Source organism: Ascaphus truei, chromosome 12 (assembly GCF_040206685.1).
Source record: "Ascaphus truei isolate aAscTru1 chromosome 12, aAscTru1.hap1, whole genome shotgun sequence".
NCBI lineage: Eukaryota > Metazoa > Chordata > Amphibia > Anura > Ascaphidae > Ascaphus > Ascaphus truei.
In genome coordinates, this window is record NC_134494.1 from 21,402,276 (window position 1) to 21,426,706 (window position 24,431).

The 24,431-nt window shown below is 50.5% G+C and overlaps 1 protein-coding gene across 7 annotated transcripts in view; it reads right to left on the reverse strand.

Moving 5' to 3' along the window:
* Window positions 1-24,431, reverse strand: part of B4GALNT4 (beta-1,4-N-acetyl-galactosaminyltransferase 4) — a 47,823-nt gene that overhangs the window by 15,424 nt on the left and 7,968 nt on the right. For 4 of the 7 annotated variants that reach the window (XR_012787550.1, XR_012787551.1, XR_012787552.1 and 1 more), the window contains exons 5-21: window positions 20,951-21,046; window positions 20,767-20,857; window positions 19,390-19,490; window positions 19,000-19,067; window positions 9,559-9,637; window positions 8,453-8,519; window positions 8,147-8,287; window positions 7,818-7,927; window positions 7,471-7,571; window positions 7,145-7,221; window positions 3,907-5,029; window positions 3,161-3,447; window positions 2,726-2,879; window positions 2,358-2,430; window positions 2,065-2,218; window positions 1,775-1,901; window positions 1,178-1,367 (exon numbers count right to left, since the gene is read on the reverse strand). Coding sequence is in view for 3 of the 7 variants with exons in the window: in XM_075566920.1 (XP_075423035.1) it covers window positions 1,250-1,367; window positions 1,775-1,901; window positions 2,065-2,218; window positions 2,358-2,430; window positions 2,726-2,879; window positions 3,161-3,447; window positions 3,907-5,029; window positions 7,145-7,221; window positions 7,471-7,571; window positions 7,818-7,927; window positions 8,147-8,287; window positions 8,453-8,519; window positions 9,559-9,637; window positions 19,000-19,067; window positions 19,390-19,490; window positions 20,767-20,857; window positions 20,951-21,046 (2,967 nt within the window). In the remaining 4 variants the exon portion in view is untranslated. Of the gene's footprint in view, window positions 1-259; window positions 1,368-1,774; window positions 1,902-2,064; window positions 2,219-2,357; window positions 2,431-2,725; window positions 2,880-3,160; window positions 3,448-3,906; window positions 5,030-7,144; window positions 7,222-7,470; window positions 7,572-7,817; window positions 7,928-8,146; window positions 8,288-8,452; window positions 8,520-9,558; window positions 9,638-18,999; window positions 19,068-19,389; window positions 19,491-20,766; window positions 20,858-20,950; window positions 21,047-24,431 lie in introns of those variants that run through there. The other 3 variants (XM_075566920.1, XM_075566918.1, XM_075566919.1) reach the window with 1 other exon arrangement.

A 24,431-nucleotide genomic window follows, 5' to 3' on the forward strand; every position in this document is an offset into this window, starting at 1 on the left:
CCAAATATCTCATTCACAAAAGCACGCAGCAAACGAACCAGCGACGGAAACAAATCAGGGAGGCAGCCATTTTAAGACAAACCCGCGGTTGGTGCAATTGAAAAATGGCTGATCCCCGCCCCCAATGTTCATATGATAATTTTGGCCACAGTTATTATCTTTCCTGCAAATGGGTAAAGCGTGTACCGAGGCACTTCTGTTACGACGACGCTTATCACAGGAGTCCGCAGACAAAGAGAAAGGCGGGGGCCCGGTGGAAGAAAAGCCAAACTGAAAACCGTTTATTTAGTTTAAAAAAAAAAAAAAATATTTAAAACTTCTAAAAACCTCTCGCTACATTTTAATTTCACAGAAATCATTGTAAACGCTGAGCATAGCGGACCGCCTGTAATAGGAGGGGGGGGGGGGGGGGAGAGCTGGCACTGCCTGGGGGCGCTATGTGTGTAAAGAAGCCCCCCTAGCTCTAACTATGGAGTTAAACATCTGTCCTCGACAGGCTGCCTCTCCATCCATTGGACTGTAACCACTCGGATTATACACTAGAAGGGTGGGGTGTATTTAAAACAAAACAGCGCTGACTCAACTATGGGAAAAGCAACATTTGCAGGCTCTCCCTTTGTGAAAAAGGACTTCTGGTTCATTGCGACACCTTGTGGTCACTGTGTGTATGGCAAGTACCATTTCCTATGTCATTGTTTTGCAGGGAATAATCCTTATGTCACTGTATGTATTGCAAGGGTAGTCACTATGGGTATCACGGGATGCCCAGTGGTTAATGTGTGTACTGCACGGTATATTGCCTGTAAATCCAACAGTGTGATTGTGGGATTCTGTAGTGTTTATAGCTGTAGCAACACCGGTTTTCACTAGAAGACACTGTTAGTCTGTGGTCGCTGTGTGAATTGCAGGATATATTCCTATGGGTATCAGAGAGACCCTTTGTTCGCAGGATAATTCCTATGGGTATCACTGAATCGCTGTGTGTGTATTGTATTGCAGTGTATATTCCTATGGGTAATCGTACAGTAACCCTGTAGTTGCTCTAATGGAGCAGTCTGCGCCTTGCTGCCCTGCAGAGGGTGCGATACACAGGGCGATGCTCAGCAGGCCCCCTCCATCAGTGGCAGAATTAAACATAACAGCTCCCCCCCACCCCTCCTGTCGAACAAACACAAACCAGGGCAGGGGCCGAGAAGTGAACAAAGGCGCAGAACTCTGCGAATCCTGCGAGCCATCTCCACGGTAACAGTCAGTCCTTGGCTGCGCTCTCCTGGCTCTGCGTATTCCACATGCCTCGCTTGGAGTGGTAATAGTGAAAGAAGTTCCTCAGTCTCAGGCGCTCCACCTCCAGCCCATTCTGCAGTACCCTGCCGGGGAAGCCAGAGAGCTAGCACGGGCAGAGAGAGGGGGGCGCCAGGCCGGGGCAGAGAGAGGGGGGCGCCAGGCCGGGGCAGAGAGAGGGGGGCGCCGGGCCGGGGAGCGAGAGGGGGGCGCCGGGCAGCGAGAGGGGGGCGCCGGGCAGCGAGAGGGGGGCGTGCCAGGCCAGGGAGGGAGAGGGGCACACTAAGACTGGGAAAGGGAAGAAAAGGAGGGATACAGAGAGAGGGCCTGGGGACAGGAGGAGGGAGACGGAGGAAGATAGACTGGAACAAGAGGGTCCGTACATAAAGGAGACGGAGGGAATGGAAAGATGGGGTAACTAGAGTTGTCAAAGGGTGAGATATAACGGAAAAGAGAAGAATTTAGTGGTATACTAGGGGAGAGTTCCTGTCACCTGTCCAGCAGCTCCCAGTCTTCCCCTCCCCAGCGGTCTTTGAACTCCTCTGTGTTCATCCCGCCGATCCGATCAAAATCCGACTTGTAAATCCCAAACAGACCAAACCCGTTCACCTCCCAATACCCTGCAGAGAGGAGGAGGGACATGTGACGAGAGATGCCATGGGGGGGGGGTGGGGGAGGAGGAGAAGTGTGGATCTGCAGGGAGCCCCACCACAAGGCACAGGGAGTATAAGGGGGTCTTGGTGCAGGTTAGCGGGAGGGGATGTCTCACTGCAGAGTTCTCACCGCGGGGATGCCGAGGGGAGCTCCCACAGCTCAGCCTCATGACGATGGGAGCGAAGGCCAGATGTCCCTCCACACAATGCTTCCTCACACTGTCCAACACAGAGAGTGGGAAGTGTATGTGCAGGTCACACAGGAACACAATGCTGTGACTGTCCTGTGCGGGGACACAATCACACAACACTGACATATAGCAACGCAACGCTGTGACTGTCCTGTGTGTCACACAGCGCTGTGACACATAGGAACACAACACTGACACACAAACACCTGTATAGCATGTCTCCTCCGCTCACCTGTATGGTGTCAGTTCCCGCCTGCAGTCCAGCTGAGCGCTCAAAGTTTCCGCTTCTCCTCAGATACTGATAACTAAGAAACAGGAGGATAAAACTGCAATATGCAGAGCATCGCAGCCACACACCTCCCTAAGCGACGTGCAGAGCATTGCAGCCACACACCTCCCTAAGCGACGTGCAGAGCATTGCAGCCACACACCTCCCTAAGCGACGTGCAGAGCATCGCAGCCACACACCTCCCTAAGCGACGTGCAGAGCATTGCAGCCTCGCACCTCCCTAACCTCCCCGAGCATTGCAGCCTCGCACCTCTACGTGGGGCCCGCAGAGCATTGCGGCCACACATCCCACCGAGCGCCTGTGCTAGTACCTCGGTAACTTGGCGTGGCGGAGCGCCCTCTCCACATCCATGTCCTCGCTGTCATAATCCACCAGGATGAGGCTGAACTGTTTGTCATGAGTGTTTCTGTACAAGAACTCCAGGTCCGAGATCAGCTGCTGGACCCAGCGAGCCTGGTTCTTCACTGAGAGGAGAGAGAAAGGGGAGGGGAGAAAAGAGGGAAACAGCAGGAGAGAAGAAAAAAAAAAAAAAAGAGGGGGAGAAAGGAGGAGGTAGAGGACGACAGAGTAAGGATGGAGGGGAACAAAGGGGAGAGAAAGAAGATAGATTTATTCCCTTTATGTCACTATATCCTGCTATTATCATGTGTCTGTCAGAGCTATAATAAGATTCCTCTACAGCCCTTATCGCTGCTCCTTTCTCCTACTGAATCCACCTCCCAAGCCCCTTTGCCCCCCCACTCACCAGGTACAACAAAGTGCACTGTGGCTCGGGGATTCCAGCTTAGGCCGACGGGCCGACACAGGATGGGTTTGCTGTAAACCGGGACTTGGGAGGTTTCGGGGGTCTCGGCCGGGGGGCTCTCGTCACTGTCTCCTCCTGTCCCACGGTGCAGAAGGATGTACACGTACTCTGCCAGCCTCACCCTCCTTCGTCCGCGCTCGGACAATTCCAGCTCAAGAAGGTATCGGTTTCCCCGGGCAGAGTCACGGCGCTTCTCCACGTTGATTATACGCAGCAAGGTGTATATTCTGGGTGGGCCCGACGAGAAAGGAGGACAAGAGAGCGAGGGGAAGACGTGAGAAGAGAAAGGGGGACAGAGCGAGAGGGACAGTGCGCGACAGGTGAGAGGGAAGGGGAAGGAAGACAGGGCGAGAGTGAGCACGTGACGCGAGAGGGAAGGGAGGACAAAGATGTGAGTGAGACGAGAGAGGAGTTGTGAAGGAGGAAGCGAGACGTGAGAGATGAGGGAGCAAAGAGATGTGAGAAGGAAAGGAGGGGCGAGAGATGGACGTGTGAGAAGGAAAGGGGGGAGGGACGTGAGAGAGAAGGGAAGGAGGGGTGAGAGAAGGGAAGGGGGGGATAGAGTAAGGGACGTGAGAGAGACGGGAAGGGAGGGAACAACGGGAGAAATATTTGACTTCGTAATTATTATACTATTGATCCCTAGAACATCATGTAATCAGCAGAGAATTTGCTCCCTCGCTCACCCTCCGTTCTTCTCGTTCAGCTTCTCCATAAACTGCGCCACTAGGTCCACGGTTTCAGCCTCTGAAAGCTGCAGGTTGCCGCTCACGTTGCAGCGCAGGTCGTTCCAGTCCGACCTCAGCATCTCAAAGTCCACTGCGCCCACGCTGAACGTGCGCTGCCAGTTGATGGCATCCTCCGGCCATCGCTGCCGCGGCTCCGCCTCCTCGTAGCTGTAATCCTGCAGCTCCTCCGCAGGGGCCTCAGAGGACAGGCTGAGAGAGGGGGGAGCGCCAGGAGGAGGACTGGTTGAGGACGGGAAGGGGGCTCCGGTACCATCAGTCTGACCCTCCCAGCTGAAGAGCCCCAGCTCTGAGGTGTCGGGAGGACTCCAGGTCTTGGCCTTTCTGCCCCCATGGTTTTTTTGGGGGGGCGAGAGGATGCGGGGATGGTCCCGAAGGCTGGAGGACCTTCGAGGTTTGGGGTGAGGCAGTAGCACACCGGGAAAGGCATGATGACCCCTTGACCTTCGAACTCCAGAGAGGAGGCGTGTCACGTACACCTTGTCCAGCTTATTCCCTGACCGGTCCTTTGACTTGTGTTTTAGTGTTTCCTCGTTAGCAATGACCTCTGGATGGCCACCAACACTGGGCCCGACCTCCGACCTCTCCTGCTTTTCTGTGACCTCCGTTCTTGCCTTTGTTACCTGGTCTTCTAACGTCTCAGCTTGGATTCTAATCTCTGACCTCCCTCCCTCTAAAACCTCTGACCTTGCTCCATCCCTTGCCCTTTCCTCTACCATACCCTCTCTTGCTGTGACATCCGTCTCCACCCCTTCCCTTGTTCGGACCTCTGATCTCCCCTCTGTGGCCTCCGGCTTCTCTCCTCTTCCCGCCACCCCCACAAGTGGCAGTGCCAGACTCCTCTGCCCCCTGTGTGCAGCGGGCCTGAGCTCCCTAGGTGCCCACATCAGAGTTCGGCCTCTGATACTAGGGGAGGGCCCTGGGGAGTAGGTGGGTGGGATGGGGGACTCCCCCCGTCCCTCGCTGCTGGGTGATGGGGGGTCTCTCATCTCCTCTTCTCTGATCTTCTGCCTCCCGGTGGAATCAGGGTTCAAAGCCTCATCCTCATCTTCCTCCATAAAGTCTGGGGTGGGGGAAAGATCGAGGTAAGAGAGATGGGATGGTAGGGTTGCGAGAGGGAGAGATGGCGGGGGAGGGGTGAGAGATTGGGAGAAGTTAGGGAAAAAGTGGTCAGAGCCTTACAAAACACAAAAACACACACACACACACACACACACACACACAAACACACACACGTGTGCTGGGGTATATTTCCCTAGGTGAGAAGCAAGTGATTAACTGATTTAATTTCAGCTCTGGGGACCCCCTGCTCCTCGAGATACTTACCTCTAAAAAGGTCAGGCCTTCAGATTTAAGTACCTTCTGTTTAAAGGTCCCACGGCACGTGGACCAATAGGAAGCCACAACGAAAGACGTTGCAGCTTCCAATTGGCCCGCGGGAAAACAGACATGTCTTTAAACAGACATTATCCGAAGTGGCTACTGGCAGCCCCTTGAGATGCCATCATCTCGGAAAGCAGAGGTCCCCCAGAGGGGAAAACCGATGTGCTTCCGCTCCGGAGACCCCTTGCTTCAAACCTAGTCAAATTAAAATAATAAAATCAGAGATTACGCCACTTTAAGGGGTCTCACCAGGGTAATTTATGCCTTTTGCCAAATCGGACACCTAGAATTATTTTTACACTTTATTTGCTGACAATGTGGGGAGGAACGTCTAGACAAGTGTCCCTCTCAGAAGGGGGCACGGTAACCTGTACACGTTACTATACGTCAAGATCATAATGCCAATAAAATAGATCTATTTATGGACACATTTGTAGAGACTTCTAGTAAATAAAAATACCACGTGTGAGCACATTCACATAGGTCTGCAACCCTGCCTTTCCCCATTATCTCTTGGCATACTATGTTTTCCCTGCATCCAGGAATTCTGGGTAATGATATACAAATGAGCGCAGTGTGTCACTCTACCTCCTAGCCATTTTAACATGAACCCCTATAAGCTTATGCCTGCCGCATTACACAGCTATTCAGCACAGCCTGGGTTAAAGAAGTACAGAGCCAGTAACCCTACTGACAGACAGCTTTGATTATATATATTGTGATAAAGATAGTGACTCTATCTGCTGGAGTAGTGCAGACAGTGTAGGTTCCAGCGTGCAGGAGGTTAAATTCCTCTGTAGGAACTTTCTGCACCTGCAACTAATTAAGCAGGCTGGACAAGTGTATCAAAAAGGAGTTAAAAAGGCAGGAAGTGGCCTGCACACATTAAGATTGCTTTCCCCAGAGAGGGGGCAGAGAGAGAGAGACTTCTCCCCAGCCAGGAGGAAGCTGGCTTGCACAGTTTTCCAGGCCTGCTGAACGTTGGTCGCAGAGCCTGCTGGGACTGCCTGGGTTGCACACCCAGGAAGAAGCAGGGATGCGAGTTTGCTGTGCAAGCAGGGCGGTCCTGTCCAGGTCATTGGATCCAGAAATGGATTTCCAGTACTCTCTTGGGGCCCAGTCCCCAACAACAAACAGATAAGGACTATGATATGGTTATATATAGTAGATCTGTAAAACAGAGTGTTATTTAAAGCTGGTAACCAGCCAAATCAGAGAGGGAGCTTATGTTTACACCGTCTCCTGAAAGGAGTAGGTGTTATTTTTATGATTTGTTTTCATAAAGGGACAGTGGACCTATTATTGTGTTTATCACCTGTAAAATAAACCCCATATAATGAAATGTAGAGTTTCCTGCCTTAGTAGTTAAGTCACCAATCTCTCAGCCGCTTTAACCAGCTAAAGCTTCTGCCGCTGGCAGAAACGGTACAGTACCTGCTACATAGGTACAGGCGGAGAGCAGGACTATGTGGTGGGGTTTGACCTTTTAACACTTTGGGTGCTCCAGGACGTTGCCGCTTCGTCATGAGGTCTGGCACCCTAGTGGCCCCTCGATGTAGAAACCACGTCATAATCTACTTAATTCTTTTTTGCCCGAGAGATGCTGTTCTGGAACGAACGTGATTTTACAGGAAGAGGTGCTCATCGGTGACTGAGCGATCACATGATCGTTTCAGAGAAGTAGTCACGTGATCTGGAGTGCCGGAGGGGCCACGGCACTCTGGTGCTGCGACCCTCCCGGAACTCAAAGGGGTAAAGGGCCTCTTGCAAGGACAGGTGGGTCTCTTGTACTTACGCTGGCGGTTGAAGAACAGGAATGGCATCTGGGGAGACTCCTCATCATCCATTTTCATGTATTTGTAAAATCCAAACCTAAGAGAGAGCAGAGGGGGTGAGAAGAGGGGGAGCGAAAGGGAGGGGAAGCAATGGCGAGGCAGTGAGGGTATGGAATGAGCTTGGGGAACGGTTAGAGAGGGAGTTCACTCCCTTCTCCATGAAGAGGTGGGAGAGACAGGGTATGTGTGATAGAGGGGCGGGCGAGAAGCAGGCAGGGTACAGCATGATAGCGGGGGCAAGTAGGGTACAGGGTGGAGAGGGGGGACCCTAAGGGAGTGCACTCACTTCTCCAGGTAGATGGGGGACTCTCGATAGAAACACTTGTTTTCTGTTTCCATGTGGGTGAGACGGGTATAGTCGTTCGGGTAAACGAAGGTAAGATAGACCTACAGAGTGTGAGGAAGAGTGAGTGTACAAAGGAGAGCATGAGAAGAGAAAGGGGGGGGGGGAGGAGGAGAAGAAAAAAAAAAAAAAAAAAAGAGAAGAAGAAGGTGTGATAAGAGATGCACAATGCCAAGCACACAGAGACAAAGGACAGCACCAAGCACACTATGGGCAGATGAGTAAATGTTGCACAGTGCTAGGCACATAGTGGGCAGCGAGGTAGAGAGATTTACAGAGTCGGCACTCACAAATTGCAGGCCCTGGTATCGTGCAATAGGGAAGTCCTTTACCACGTACGTGGGGCTGTATGTGCAGGGGACAAGCACATTCTCTACACGGGACTCTTCAATCATAGGCGCTGTGGGAGGGGGGACAGATCAATTAGAGAACAATCACCGTCAGCACTGAGTGACAGCAACACACACATCAGAGGGGGTTCCTGATGCAATCTGTGTCTATTGACAACCCGAGTGCCCCCCCCCCCCTTTATGGTCTGACTCATATAGGTGGTGTACTGGGTTTTTGGGATCAGTGTGTGTGTGTCACCCTCCCGGCCCCCGTCTTCCCCATGGCTCACTCATGAAGAAGTTGTCCCGGGGGTCCACCCTCAGGATGTCAGCTGCAGGCTCCTCTCTCCCAAAACCCCAGAGGGGGCTGCCGTGGCTGGAGATAGTGCGTGGGATGTGAGACACCTCGTTCATCTTGTGGGGAGACTCGTCTGTGAAAAGACACATCCTGCTGCAGAGACGCACCTCATTCACCTTGTGTCTGGCATCCTCACACACGGAGAGAGACTCCGATATGGAAAGAGAGATGCCATGAGACCCCCATCCACACCCTAATGCACAGAGACAATGTGTGACAGAGACAGGCAGTTTGTTACCTGTGTACAGAGACAAGTACGGGGAGTCCAAAATCTCGAACTTCGTGCCTGGAAGAGACAGACGCCACTAAAAGAGAGAGACAGGACGTTACTGGCGGGAAGCTGCCTGTGGGAGTGCCTTAGTGAAGGGGTGCGCAAACTGGGAAAGGGCACTGGATTTCCTAGGAGGGGGGGGGCGCAGTGGTTGTAAATTAAATGCCGGGAGAGGTGTCAGGCCTCTGCAACTTCCCTTACCTGCTCTCAACCAGCTCTTCAGCGACGCATCGCCAAGACAACGTGGCATCAAATTACACCGTGGGGTCAAATGGCAACGCGTCACATGACGTGATGTCATGAAGCCCGAGCGCAGGTGAGGGGGTAGAGGGGGGGGGGGCGCAGGCAAGGTGGAGGGCAGACAGGGGGGTGCGAACTGAAAAGTATTAACCATATTGGTCCTGGAGAACCGTACTTTTTGTTGTAGGTTGCGACACCTTTTAGGGTTCCACCGTGAGTTCTTTATAGTGTAGAGACCCTTCTAAAAGTGGTCTTATAGGTTTCTGCTTCGTCCTACAGTAGGTACAGAAGATAGCTTTGGAAAGGTCTCTACACTATAATTTCAAAGATGAAGAACAATCATATATGATTTGTGAGTGTCCCTTCCAGGCCCATAAGGAGGGATGCCTCACTTGGCTCTTATTAGGTAACAAAAATCTTGTATAAAATGGGAGAGATCCTGTAAAAATAAAAAAAATAAACTTATTCCCACCCAACATGTGGCTTATGCATCGAGCTCTCCGATTGGCCCAGGTAGTTCCAGTGGAAACAATGGAGAGAAAAAAAAACAAAACAACAATACACCTCAGAATGTTCCACCCCTCCAAATGTTAACCCCTTTTCGCTACCAAAAGACCTGCGGGGCAACATGTAAATAAGCAGGGCAAAGAGTGACTGTGGTGTAGGCCCTGACAGCCGTGGGAGGGTTAATCCTCTCACTCCTAGAGTGTCAGTCAAAGGGTTCATCTGAAACATTTCCATTGTTCCTTTTTAGTTTTGATTTGTATTTCTACTACCACCCCCCAAACCCCCAAGTGTATTTCTGTGTTGGTGCCACTGATCTGCATTCTCACCGCAACTTCCACGTGATCGGAGCCACGCTCGTCCTGCTTGTGAAGGAGCTCGAAGTAATAACGCCGGGAGCTCATTAACCTACGAGGGAGAGAACGTGAGGGAGAGCACACACATACTGTGTGTGTATACAGTATATCAGTGTGTGTGTGCACGCGACTGGATACATTTATAGGTTTAATATTAATCATATGGTGAAGAAGATTATCGAACAGAACAAAAGCTTAAAGATGACAGAGCAGCGACTGATGGTTTGCTTCTTCCCAATCATTGCACGCAAACAAGACGATGCATCAACAATAAAAGACCATGCACGAGAACACGGATAACAGGGTATAATCCAGCAGAACAAGAGCGAGGAGAAACCACCATTGATGCATCCTTGCAGATAAAGTGGCAACGGCAATAAAAACCATGACGAATGGGAAGGTTCATGGGGAAGATGGAATTACAACTGAAATCTTCAAAGAAGCTGGAAAAGTAGCCGAGGAAAAACGCTGTATATGCAGCTTGAAGAACAGGAAATTTGAGTCATTCCATAATCCACAAGAAAGGAGACCAAGAAGACCTCAAGAACTACAGACCAAGCAGTCTACTTCTAAATCGCTTACAAGATTTCTATAAAGATACTCACTAATTGGATGCAACAGACTCTGGACTTTGCCCAGCCTAGAACACAAGCAGGATTTTGCACTGAACCCAGCACAATGGACCCCATCCAAGTCATACAATAAGTTATTTACCAAAATAATGAATACCATCTACCACTCAATTTCAGATTCGGAAATTGCGTAAAAGCATTTGATTCCGTCTACACTATATTAGTTTTAAATGCATTGAGAAGACAAAGTGTTGAAAAAGCGTACATAAAAGAACATTTACCAGAATGCCACTTTAACCATTAGATTTCACGAAGTTACAAGCAAGAGAAGGATCACCAAGGGAGTGCGGAAGGGAGACACCATGTCAGCAAAGCTTTCCACTGCAACGCAAAGAACTGCTCAAGACATTGAATTGGAAAGAAAAAGGAATCAAAAAAATCAAATGAATACTTGAGTCACCTACGATTTGGAGATGGACATTGTTATTTTTGCCACAAGTCCAGAAGACATCTGGTGACAAATTAGAGAGTGCGCTAAAGGTGGGTCTCCATATGAATCTCAGCGAGACCAAAGTGAGGTTCAATAAAATGGGTCAACTCGGTAAAAATATTGAAATAAATGGAATAGAATTAGAAGTCAAAGACTGTGTTTACCTTGGCCGGCAAATAACAATGGATGGGAATGTTTTTTGAATGAAATCAATAAGAGAATGAAGAGTGGATGGGACACATTTGGAAGTAACAAGACACTATTGCATGGGAACCTTCTACAGTGAACTCTGCCTGTGCTCACATACAGTATGGATGTGAAACTTGGACCCTAAATGTGACGATAATTCACAGAATTCAGGCAATTGAAAGAAGTATGCTGGGTATTACCGATGGCAGGAAAAATACTTTTGTTTGGTTTCAAACCCATTTAATTCTGTAACATGAACACAAGGGTGAAGAAATTAAAAGTGACAGTGGGCCGGACATAATCGCAAGAGGAAATGACCATCAGTGGACAAAGATCGTACTCAAATGGATTGCAAGAGAAATCAAAAAGACCAAGACGACGCCAAAAAGGAAGAAATCAGAAAATGTGTTTGAGCAACGTGGGAGGAGAGGCTTGCAAACACTAGGGAGGCCTTCATCCAGCAGTGGATCAACAAGGGTTGAAGACGAGGATTATATAAATACACACTCCAAATATACACATTTGAATTGGATGAGTGAGCAAGCAAGCGAAGTGAAGACTTCAATTAAACTTTGTGGCCAGTTTAGGTTTGTGTGTTCCCTCTCCACAGGCAGAACAACTTGACCGATTCTGATGATGTTTTTTATTTATTTTTTAAGTAATAAAAAAAATTACATAAACAGTACATGTCATCGACCGGATTCTTGATACATTTAATGTTTTGTATTATTTTGCAACATGTACAAAAATGTCAGACCATTTGCTTGAACCGTTTCAGATAAATGAAATATTTATGAACCCAAATAGAAAGATTTCCGATGCATGGAGGACTCAGCACTCCCAGAAAGTGCTGATGTATTGTTTTGGAGAATTTAAAATATCAACTGTATTATTTTATCAACAAGATAAAGTATGGAAGGCTGGACTCAATAACGTGACTCCAATTATATATTAAAGTCTTGATGACACATTTACTGCTTAAAAATGAATTGTCAATTTTGTCTCAGTAAAGCAGATCACCACACGAAGAATAGTATATGATGAATCTATTAGCTAACAATCTACTTGTATATAATCCTCAGCAATACTCTTGCTACAGACTTCTCCAACGATACCTATGATGGCATTATCAACTCCATAACACCTGAATTGTAGAAACGTGTGAATCAGTTTATTGTATATTACCCTCTTATCAATTTCTACTTCTGTACCAGTTTAGGTGAATACGCTTTGTTCCTTAGTGTATACCTAAAGAGCGTATATGCCGGGCCCGGTTCAGCTCTTGCATCTAGGTAAAATATGCGTCAGAAGCTGTTTAAACATGCCCCTATAAGAAGCCAGTTAGAAAAATTTAGACTATGTAATACTCAGAAATCAGGATTGCAGTTCAACTCAGCTGTCTTTATATCTTCAATCAGCTCAGCTATTTAGCAAGGATACATCATACAAGATATTTCTCTTCACAGTAGCCAAGGCTACGCTAATAGTGCCGGCAACGGTCGCTGGAAAATCAAATAGAGATGACTTCCAGCGATCGCAACCAATCCGTCGCGCTTACTATAAATGCACGCGACGGCAGCAATGCATTTGTTTTGCCGCAACGTCGCGTCGCTATAAGCGCAGTCTAAGAAGGCAATGGCTTAGTCCCCGCTGCCGACGGGGGCGCACCTCTCACCAGTCCCTCACCTCCTTTCTACCTGCCCCCGGTGTCTCCTTTCTTGTCGTCCCTCCGCGCTGTGGCGCGTCAGCCAGCAGGGGATACAACAAGATTGTGTTCCCGTGCGGCGACGTGTCACATGGTGCGCTGAGCCAAATCAAGAGGGGAGATCGCCGGAGTCTTGCTTTTCTCCTGAGCTGGAATGTGTTCAATGGAAAATAGCTATTACTCAGCGTAAAACATGTTTCTCTCAAGCTTTTCTGTCAGAGCAAAATCAAAAAATAATGACGGTATGGCAGAAGAACAGACACACAGCTGCTCATTTAAATAAAGCAGGCAAGAAGTATTGATAGAAAATGCAGAGGCTATGGTACGCCATACCAGAAGACTGAGCAATTTAGTGCAGCTATCAGCCGGAGACGAGCGAATACTGGCAATAAAGCCATTATACTAAGCACGCTAAGCCACACCCCCGCGCCTCTGATCGCTGCTAACAGGCCGCGATCGCGGTTTTCAGTTGTGCACGTGCCGCCAGAATGCCAAGCGCGCGTGCTGCAGCCTCCAGCGGGACCTCAGCCTTATGCTTGGGACAGCTACTTTTTATACCCTTAGATCAAAGAGATCTCAATCACTGTCTCAGCTAACTCGCTTGCACCAACTAAATTACGTACTTGTGTACATACTTGTTTTTCTGTTATTGTCATCAAGTACCTTATTTTAAGAACATTAGGAACATACAAAAATAAGTATTAAAATGTACTTCATACTATTTGGTTTCAAGTTGTCCTTGATACCAATAACATATATATTAGTTTCAAACTGCCCACAAGATTCCTTATGAGAAAAACAATTTAAAAACATCTTAAACCTATTGAGTGCTGAATATATAAATTGATTGCGATCCTAGATAATATATAGGTATATGATAATATATATCAAAGCCAACCCAGAACAGGAATCGTGTAGACCCCAGTGGGGTGGATGCCACTTTATGCCAAGTCAATTATCCGAGACTAGACAATTGTGGGAATTTAAGTCGTGGGGTGTAGGAGACACCACAATTTTCACGCTTTTAACCACTAGAGAAGATTTTAAATAAAGGATAAAAAAAAATTAAAAAAAAAAAAAAAGACGAGTGTAACTGCCTACAAGCTAGCCGAGCAGGTGGTTTGCAGTACCACCATATTCGTTGTCGCACTCCCTGTAACATGGCAAGATGTCGTTGAATGCCGACGTACGTTTCGCCAAGGCTTTCTCCTTTATTTGGAGAACCTCCCAAACTACATTTAGGCTGTAGTAATGGTATCTCCCATGTTTGTTAAATGAAATATTTAAAATGAAAATAAATTTGGAAATACTGTACAAAAAAACACCTGTTGCTTTACTTTGACATCTAGGTGGCAGTGATAATTATTCACTGTCCAAAAGGTTTTTTTTTTATTGTTTTTTTCACAATATCCACAATGTCAGATCTTAGCTTGCATTGAACGTGATATGGTTGGAAGGGAAGAAAGCATAATTATTCCACTGTATAAAGCATTAGTAAGACCACACCTTGAATATGGAGTGGGTTTGGGCACAACTCTCTAAATACATTATGGAACTAGAAAAAGTGCAGAGAAGAGCCACCAAATTAATAAAGTCGATGGGGACTTATGAGAGGCTAGCTAATTTAGATTTGTTTACATTTTAAAAAGCGGTGTCCAAGAGGGAATATAACTATACTCAGGGTCAATACAAGAAGCTTTCAAAAGAACTATTCATCCCACGGGCAGTACAAATGCCTCGGGCCATCCCTTAAGGTTGGAGGAAAGGAGATTTCACCAGCAACAAAGGAAAGGGATCTTTACAGTAAGGGCAGTTACAATGTGGAATTCATTACCCATGGAGACTGTGATCGCAGATACAATAAGTATCCTCAAAAAAAGTTTGGCTTTTTAGAAAGGAAAGGTACACAGGGATATACCAAATAAGTAAACATGGGAAGGATGTTGATCCAGGAAGAAATCAGATTGCCATAATTGGAGTCAGGAAGGAATTTAGTTTTTCCCCTTAAGAGACATTGGATAATGTTTCACTGAGGTTTTGCATTTGCCTTCCTCTGCATCAAAATACAGTAAATACAAATATAGGATAAGTATCGTCATCTAAATTTAACAGGTTGAACTCTATGGACATATATATTTTTTCAACCTCATCTACTATGTAACTATGTAACTGTTCTACTATGTACTATGAACTATGGTCATACAAGATGTTGGAAGACTCCCTGTTCTCGGTGCCGTGTTCAGATACGGCCGCCAGACAACGTGCAATCGCAGCCCCGAAAGCACCCAGGATGACTAACTTTGCGGGGTCCATGCGTCTGTAAGGAGCCCCTGCAGCGTTAATCCTGCCAAGCCAGCCACCAGTCTGGAACAGCTGCCCAGAGGAGTCCCAGAGAGAAGCAGTATCTCTCCGTGTCTCCCTGAGCAGCTCAGAAGCAGACTCGGTATCTGTCCTGCCCCTTGATGCCCAAATATTGGTATCTACATCACGATGGAGGATCACGTAGGACCATATTCGGTCATCTACGTCATTAAGTTGAACAAGACATTTAAATGTCTTGTCCAACCCCCTTGGTGATGTAGATGACTGAATATGGTCCTACTGGATCCTCCATCGTGACTTAAATACAGATATTCTGTTATTTACGTCATCAAGGGGCCACCCTTCATTACCATAGTAGCTAACCTCTAAGGTAATGAAAGGGTTAACCCCTCCTGCCACCCCCACCGTTGAGACCTAACCACCCACCCTAAGGAAACTAGCCCCATCACCTGCCCTCCCTACCCCTTCCTCACAGTAATAAGACTATTGCCCATTAGCCAAATCTGGCTTATAGCGCTTTTGCCCATTGAGAAGCATTAAAAAAATACATTTAACAAAATAGAGATTACAATAAAATAAGAACATAATCAAATTCAAGCCTTTTAATCCATTGATTGTCACTGTGGCTACCTAAACTTTCCACAGGGGCCTAGATTGCCAACGTGGCAAACAATGAAACCACCAACCCTAAGCTCAGTAGTAGCTGGTCACTGGTCACTGCTACGTGGGGTGCCACCGGGCCTGGAACAGCATGGGAGAGTTGTCCCAGCTCTCCCTCCCTGGCGGCCGCAGAACACCTGAGGGGTGCCCACGGAAACCAAGTTTAAAATCAGTGCACTAAGGCAATGAAGGGGGGCAAGTAATTTAATCGTCTGTCCTGCCCTTTGATGACATAGATCAGGGGTGAGCAACATTTTCATGGGGGGGGGCGGCGGTTAGAGAGGCCCCATGCCCTTCCCCAAGGCATTTAAATTAAATGCCGGTGAGGCATCTGTAACATCCCTTACCTGCTACCAGACGGCTCTTAGGCGACGCAGCGGGGTCATGTGACATGACGTGTCGCCATGATAACGCATGTCAAATGACGCTGCGGGGTCACGTGATGTCCCATGACCCGCGGCGTCATTTAACACCGGGTCGTAGGAGAGGGGGGAGCACGAACGCTGGAGCTGCGATGCAGGGGGGGCGCAGGTCAAAAACTTTACCTCGGTATCTACGTCACGAGGGGTAATATACTATAGGACCATATTCTGTCCTCTAGGTTATCAAGGGGGTTGGACAGAACATTTAAATGTCCTGTCCAATAACCCATTCATGATGTAGATATCCATATTCAGTTATCTACATCACCAAGAGGCAGGACAGATACGGGACACCTCTGCGCAGATCTATCACACTGGCTGGCCCGGTAGAATTAACGCTGCGTGGGTCGCAATTTAATCCTACCAGGCCACGGCTGTGGATTTCGGCGTGTCAGTCCGCGGTGCCGGGGAAAGTCCTGCTTCATCTGAACATTACAGCTGTCTTGAGATAAATGAGTTTTGTATGTTGTTGGTTTTTCAACTTTCGGACACTTTGTTGCAAGTGAGATTGTTCCATCGAAGCGTTTTTGCAGTTTGTGATATTATATTAAACGTATTTCTGTTCAATATGAAATAATGTGAGAGCTGAAGTTCACTATTTACATTTTTGTTTGACTTCAAGACAGAGCTTCATTGTGGGGACAAACAATAGCCGGCCTTTCTGGAAAACTTTGTTGCTGGTGCCTCAACCGAGAGTGAAAACTGGGCTTATTTGTAGACTTATATAATACCACACAATAGTGCGAGCGTTCAATTGACCAGACATTATCGTTTTTAACTGAAGTTTGAGAATACTAGAACAATTTGATAACAAAATCCACAAATGGTGGATTATATTTTGTTTTGCCTGTGTTTCATTCCGTGTTACGTATCTTTGTCCTATTAGGTTAAATGGCTCATACACAGCGTGGTAAAACATAGCGTTCTCCTTCTTTATATACAGCAGGGCCCCGCTTCTCGGCGATCCGCTGATACGGCGGCACCGAGAAGGGGGCCGCCATCTTTAATTCCGAGTCGCGCATGCGCAGAATGGGCGGTTGCGCCCGGCGCGCATGCACAGACCGTTGTCTGCGCACGCAGACCATAGGCCGCGCATGCGCAGAACGGCAAAAACGCCGTTCTGTGCATGCACCGAAGTGAAAATCGCCGGATCCGCTTTCCAGCGATTTTCACAGTACGGCGGGCCCCTGGAACGGAACCCGCTGTATACCCGGGGCCCTGCTGTACACTGCACACACCTGTATACTGACACGCATACAAAGGCCTGATCTCACACACACACACGTTTAATATATCCTTATCCTCTCCCACGTCATATGTACGAGTCACCTAATCAGGTTAAGAGGATTTTCTAATCGTAAATAATACCTGGACAATGGCAGCAGAGGGAAAAGAGGCGGAAAGGGAGGGTGAGAGAGAAAAAGAGAGGGGAAGAGGAAGCAGAAGCTCAGGGAGGGGTCACCCCGAGCAGGAGGGAGGATGCTGCTCTGACCCCGCTCAAGCTGGGAGACGGGTATGGATTCTGCGGCCCTATGGGCACAGACTGCTTGGAGCTTGGCATGGTAGCACATGCTTCAGCAACTCAGGAAGGGGGGATGAGCACGCTTTGACACCAGCTGCATTGGGCATGGACTCCTTGGAGCTGGGCACAGAGAGGGTGGATTTTGTCCCAGTCACAGAGGGCAGGCACTCTCTGACCCCGGACATAGAGGGCAAACACTCCATGACCGGCGAAGACCCTCTAAATGCAGGAGATTTGGACATTAGCATGGAGCTGGGAATGGTGCACACGGATGGCATGGAGCAGGGTGCAGAAGATATGGACACAGTGACCCCGGCTATGGATCCTGAGAATTTAGGAGTGTTATCCCAACACTTCCCAGATAAGGGCATAGATCTGGTCCCCAGTGAAGCTCTGACACAAGGAACAAAAAGCATGGTGTCTCTAGAGTTATGCACAACTTGTGCTAATCGGGTGCCCAGCGATTGTTTGACATTGACTGTAGGGAGCGTGAAGTCCCTGAACCTGGGCACAACTGGCATTGATTTGGTGCCAAGTGATTCTTTGACACTGGGAGTGGAGTCCATGAAGTCCCTGGAGCTGGGCACAGCTAGCATCAATCTGGTGCCTGTGGAATCACTGCAGCTGGGCTTAGCAAGCAAAGATTCTCTGACTCCGGGCACAGTTGGCATGGGATCAGTTCCTGTACACACTCTGCAGCTTGGCATGACAGGTGACTGGCACATGGGATCAGTGCCTGTGAAATGCCTGGAGCTGGGAGCGGTGAATGCAGTCTCCCTAACTCTGGGTACAGTTGGTATCGGTGTAATTCCAGTGGTCCCTGCTGGCACAGATCCCTTGAAGACTGGCACAGCTGGCATAGATATGGCGCCAATGGAATCTGTTGAATGGGACACGTCGAGCGTAGACTCTCTGACCCTGGGCACCGCCGCCGTTGACTCCGTAAACGTGGACTCCATGACCCCAGAGGGGGTAAGAGAACGCTGGCATCCCCTGGAAGAGCGGGTCTTTGCCTTAGGGGATTCCCTCGCTGCCCTGGACAAAAAGCTGGAAGAGTTCTCCTCACGTCGGCGAGAGGCGGACGCACTTCTTACCCATGTGGAATCCTCCCTCACCCAACATGCAACGCGCATCTGTGACATTGCCAGCGAAAACTTCGCCCTGGCAAATCGCATTCTATGGCTGGAAGAGCAAGTTAGAGGGGAGAGAGAGCAGGGAAAGGCTGTAGAAGAGAGGGACGAGAAAGGGTAGAGGCCCCGAACTGGGGACATTAGACAGGCATGCAATCTATAGAGGCAGAGTGACAGATCAATAGGCAGAAACATATAGACAAGAACGTAATATCTATAACTTGAGATTCATCGTACAACGTAATAATCTGTACTCTTTGCTTCAAAGTCTGTCTTCAGTGATTAGATGGTAAGCTCTCGTGTTCAGAAAGTGTGTGTGTGCCAAGATTGGGTGTAAGCAAAGGTATGAAGACAGGATTGAGGGGGGAGTGCGGATGTGAGGTGCCAGACTCCCACACTCACCTGATAGGTTTAGACACCTGAGAACTGAACTTTGTGAATTCCCCGGGGGCCGTCCATTCAGAGCCAACCTGAGGAGCAGACAGGAGAGGGTTACAGCTCTCTGTGTTATACTCACATTCAGAACCTCTTCACTCTCACCCCTACTTTCCCCAAAGCTTACTCCCCTCCTCCCTGCCCCAACTCCCTCTTCCCCCCACTCCTCCTCCCCATCTCTGCTTCCACCACTATCTGCCCCCCTCCCCACTCCTTTCCCCATTCTCTCTGCCCCCACTCCTTTCCCCCCTCTCTCTGCCCCCACTACCCTTTCCCCCACCAGTATCTGCCCCCCCACCCCCCTCTATTCCCTCTGCCCCCCCCCCTCTCCATCCCATCCCCTCTGCCCTCACTCACCCTCCCTACATAGGCCAGAAGTTGGGCTCTGGACGGGCTCTCCTCAGTGCTGAGCCAAAACTCAGAGTTATCCTCAGAGGCCACAGCAAACTGGAAGTCACCTGAGAGGGAGAGGAGCAGGGGAAAAAAAAACTAAAGTTGAGGAGAGAACACTGTGGGGGTAGAGAGGAGGAGAGGAGTAGAAAGCGGGAATGAGAAGAGATGGGAAGAATGGATGCAGGGAGGGAAACAGAAGCGAGATAACACTAATGGAGAGAGGAGCAGAGATGAAGGGGGAGGTGAGGGGGGGGTTTGAAAACAGCAGTGACCAGCAGGGTCAGATGATGTGGCGAGGGGAAAGTGCATGGCGTCCTTTGGACAAGTAGTGAGGGCATTGCTCACACGTTCAAATCTTCATTAATATGGTGAACACAGCAAGAGAGGCAGCGACAGAGGAGGTGTAAGGCTACGGCCCCAGAGTTTGCTGCTACGCGCGGTATGGCATGTGCGGCGGGAACAAGATCCGCCCCACAATTGGTGCCGGGCCCAGTAGCGCATGTACAGATTGCGATGCGCGAGCACATTTTATAAAGACAAGATTTTTGTCTTTACAATTAGCGACGGAGCGCTGGTCACAGCGGCGATTCAGCCAATGAGGGCGAACCAGCCGCGTGACGTCATGGCCGCACCCCACCCGTCCCCTAAAGCTCAACCGCAGACCGCGACTTAGACACGTGCATGCGCCACCAGGCGCGTGTGCAGCAGCCGACACTGGGGCCGTAGCCTAACAGCCCCTGAAGGAGCAGTTCAGTGGTGAGGTCACTGCCTTTGAATCTCAGTGTCACCTCTCCTTGAGACCAAGGGCAAGTCCCTTTATCTCCCTGTGACTCAGGCACCAACATTTCATTGTAAGCTCTTTAGGGCAGGGACTCTGAGCCTGCAAAATGGTATCTACAGTTCTGGGTACACGGTCAGCATTATATGACAAAAATATATATTAGGAATAAAAAAAAAACACACTGACACCGAGTGCCAGTTTGTAACGGATACAGTGCGATTTGATTAACCGCAGGTAATGATGGTGCGGCCTGGTTTCCCAGCATAACCCTTCATTTGCAAAATTCCTAGACAAAGGATTTAATTAATATTTTGTTTTGTTAAATATGGCTTCTGTGGTTCCTTTGGCGATTCATAAATGGTCATTTCAATCTATCCCTGAGACCCTGTTTTTTCAGGCTTGGTATCTCGGGGATGGAAAACACTGATACTGTAAACAGGATGTTTGGCGTGGAAAGAGCAGACAGCAGATTTAAATAGTGTTTTAATTCATAGATGTATAAGAAACAGGACCTCCTCATCATACGCGCCCATTCACAAATACCCCGCAGACACACTCACCATCCCTGTAAGGGTGGATGTACCCAAACAGCCGGAGCCCGTAATTCTTCCACTTGGGCGACACGGCAAGCTTGGTGACAGTCGTGCGCATCTGCAGGGAGGGGGAAGGGGGGGACAGATAGCGTCAGACACGTGAAGTGGCACACGGGAGGAGCGGCAGGGGTGGAGAGGACGGGGTACTTACGTGAGGGTACAGGGGGAAATGCAGGTTACTTTTCAGATGCAGCACGGATCCCCCACACCAATCTTCAAAAACGTGCAGGTTGACCTTGCCCTTGTACTGCAGGGGGAGATAGAGGAGGGGGAGTAAATAGTCATAGGAAGGATGGGGGGTGGGAGGAGGAGAAAGAGGAAGGGGGGGAGAGAGAGAGTTGGGGGGAGAGAGAGAGAGAGAGAGTTGGGGGGGGAGAGAGAGAGTTGGGGGGGAGCAAGAGAGAGTTGGGGGGGAGCGAGAGAGAGTGTTGGGGGGGAGCGAGAAAGAGTGTTGGGGGGGAGAGAGTCGGGGAGAGAGAGAGTCGGGGGGAGAGAGAGAGTGTTGGGGGGGAGAGAGAGAGAGTGTTGGGGGGGAGAGAGAGAGAGTTGGGGGGGGAGCGAGAGAGAGAGAGTTGGGGGGGAGCGAGAGAGAGAGAGTTGGGGGGAGCGAGAGTGTTGGGGGGAGCGAGAGTGTTGGGGGGGGAGAGAGAGAGTTGGGGGGAGAGAGAGAGTTGGGGGTGAGAGAGAGAGAGTTGGGGGGAGAGAGAGAGTTGGGGGGGAGAGAGAGAGAGTTGGGGGGGAGAGAGAGAGAGTTGGGGGGAGAGAGAGAGTTGGGGGGGGAGAGAGAGAGTTGGGGGGGAGAGAGAGAGAGTTGGGGGGGAGAGAGAGAGAGTTGGGGGGGAGAGAGAGAGAGTTGGGGGGGGAGAGAGAGAGAGAGTTGGGGGGGAGAGAGAGAGAGAGTTGGGGGGGAGAGAGAGAGAGAGTTGGGGGGGAGAGAGAGAGAGTTGGGGGGGAGAGAGAGAGTTGGGGGGGAGAGAGAGAGCGTTGGGGGGGAGAGAGAGAGAGTTGGGGGGGAGAGAGAGAGAGAGTTGGGGGGGAGAGAGAGAGAGAGTTGGGGGGGAGAGAGAGTGTGTTGGGGGGGAGAGAGAGTTGGGGGGAGAGAGAGAGTGTTGGGGGGAGAGAGAGTGTGTTGGGGGGGAGAGAGAGTGTGTTGGGGGGAGAGAGAGTGTGTTGGGGGGAGAGAGAGTGTTGGGGGGGAGAGAGAGAGAGTTGGGGGGAGAGAGAGTTGGGGGAAGAGAGAGAGTTGGGGGGGAGAGGAGAGTTGGGGGGGAGAGAGAGAGTTGGGGGAGAGAGAGAGAGAGAGTTGGGGGGAGAGAGAGTTGGGGGAAGAGAGAGAGTTGGGGGGGAGAGGAGAGTTGGGGGGGAGAGGAGAGTTGGGGGAGAGAGAGAGTTGGGGGAGAGAGAGAGTTGGGGAGAGAGAGAGAGTTGGGGAGAGAGAGAGAGTTGGGGGGAGAGAGAGAGTTGGGGGGAGAGAGAGAGTTGGGGGGGAGAGAGAAAGAGAGTTGGGGGAGAGAGAAAGAGTTGGGGGGAGAGAGAAAGAGAGTTGGGGGGGGAGAGAAAGAGAGTTGGGGGGGGGGGAGAGAAAGAGAGTTGGGGGGAGAGAGAGTTGGGGGGAGGGAGAGAGAGAGTTGGGGGAGAGAGAGAGAGAGTTGGAGGAGAGAGAGAGAGAGAGAGTTGGGGGAGAGAGAGAGAGAGAGAGTTGGGGGAGAGAGAGAGAGAGAGTTGGGGGGGAGAGAGAGAGAGTTGGGGGGGAGAGAGAGAGAGTTGGGGGGGAGAGAGAGAGAGTTGGGGGGGAGAGAGAGAGTTGGGGGGGAGAGAGAGAGTTGGGGGGGAGAGAGAGAGAGTTGGGGGGGGAGAGAGAGTTGGGGGGAGAGAGAGTTGGGGGGGAGAGAGAGTTGGGGGGGAGAGAGAGTTGGGGGGGGAGAGAGAGTTGGGGGGAGAGAGAGAGTTGGGGGGGAGAGAGAAAGAGAGTTGGGGGAGAGAGAAAGAGAGTTGGGGGAGAGAGAAAGAGAGTTGGGGGGAGAGAGAAAGAGAGTTGGGGGGGAGAGAGAAAGAGTTGGGGGGGGGAGAGAAAGAGTTGGGGGGGGGAGAGAAAGAGTTGGGGGGGGGGGGGAGAGAAAGAGAGTTGGGGGGGGGAGAGAAAGAGAGTTGGGGGGGAGAGAGAGTTGGGGGGGAGAGAGAGTTGGGGGAGGGAGAGTTGGGGGGAGGGAGAGAGAGAGTTGGGGGGAGAGAGAGTTGGGGGGAGAGAGAGTTGGGGGAGAGAGTGTTGGGGGGAGAGAGAGAGTTGGGTGGGAGAGAGAGAGAGAGTTGGGGGGGAGAGAGAGTTGGGTGGGAGAGAGAGAGAGAGTTGGGGGGGAGAGAGAGAGAGAGTTGGGGGGGAGAGAATGTTGGGGGGAGAGAGAGAGAGTTGGGGGAGAGAGAGAGAGAGTTGGGGGAGAGAGAGAGAGTTGGGGGGAGAGAGAGAGAGTTGGGGGGAGAGAGAGAGAGTTGGGGGAGAGAGAGAGAGAGTTGGGGGAAAGAGAGAGAGAGTTGGGGGGGGAGAGAGAGAGAGTTGGGGGGGAGAGAGAGTTGGGGGGGGAGAGAGAGAGTTGGGGGGGAGAGAGAAAGAGAGTTGGGGAGAGAGAAAGAGTTGGGGGGAGAGAAAGAGAGTTGGGGGAGAGAGAGAGTTGGGGGGAGAGAGAAGAGAGTTGGGGGAGGGAGAGTTGGGGGGAGGGAGAGAGAGAGTTGGGGGGAGGAGAGAGAGAGTTGGGGGGAGAGAGAGAGAGAGTTGGGGGAGAGAGAGAGTTGGGGGGGAGAGAGAGAGTTGGGGGGAGAGAGAGAGTTGGGGGAGAGAGAGAGAGTTGGGGGGAGAGAGAGAGAGTTGGGGGGAGAGTGAGAGAGTTGGGGGGAGAGAGAGTTGGGGGGGAGAGAGAGTTGGGGGGGAGAGAGAGTTGGGGGGGGAGAGAGAGAGTTGGGGGGGGAGAGAGAGAGTTGGGGGGGAGAGAGAGAGTTGGGGGGGAGAGAGAGAGTGGGGGGGAGAGAGAGAGTTGGGGGGGAGAGAGAGAGTTGGGGGGGAGAGAGAGAGTGGGGGGGAGAGAGAGAGAGTTGGGGGGAGAGAGAGAGAGTTGGGGGGAGGAGAGAGTTGGGGGGGAGAGAGAGAGTTGGGGGGAGAGAGAGTTGGGGGGAGAGAGAGAGTTGGGTGGGGAGAGAGAGAGTTGGGGGGGAGAGAGAGAGAGTTGGGGGGAGAGAGAGAGTTGGGGGGGAGTGAGAGAGAGTTGGGGGGAGAGAGAGAGTTGGGGGGGAGAGAGAGAGTTGGGGGGAGAGAGAGAGAGTTGGGGGGAGAGAGTTGGGGGGAAGAGAGAGAGAGAGTTGGGGGAGAGAGAGAGAGTTGGGGGGGGAGAGAGAGAGATGGTTGGGGGGAGAGAGAGAGTTGGGGGGGGAGAGAGAGAGAGTTGGGGGGGGAGAGAGAGAGTTGGGGGGGGAGAGAGAGTTGGGGGGGAGAGAGAGTTGGGGGGGAGAGAGGAGAAAGTTGAGGGGGAGAGAGAAAGAGAGTTGGGGGGAGAGAGAAAGAGTTGGGGGGAGAGAGAAAGAGAGTTGGGGGGAGAGAGAGAGTTGGGGGGAGAGAGAAAGAGAGTTGGGGGGGAGAGAGAAAG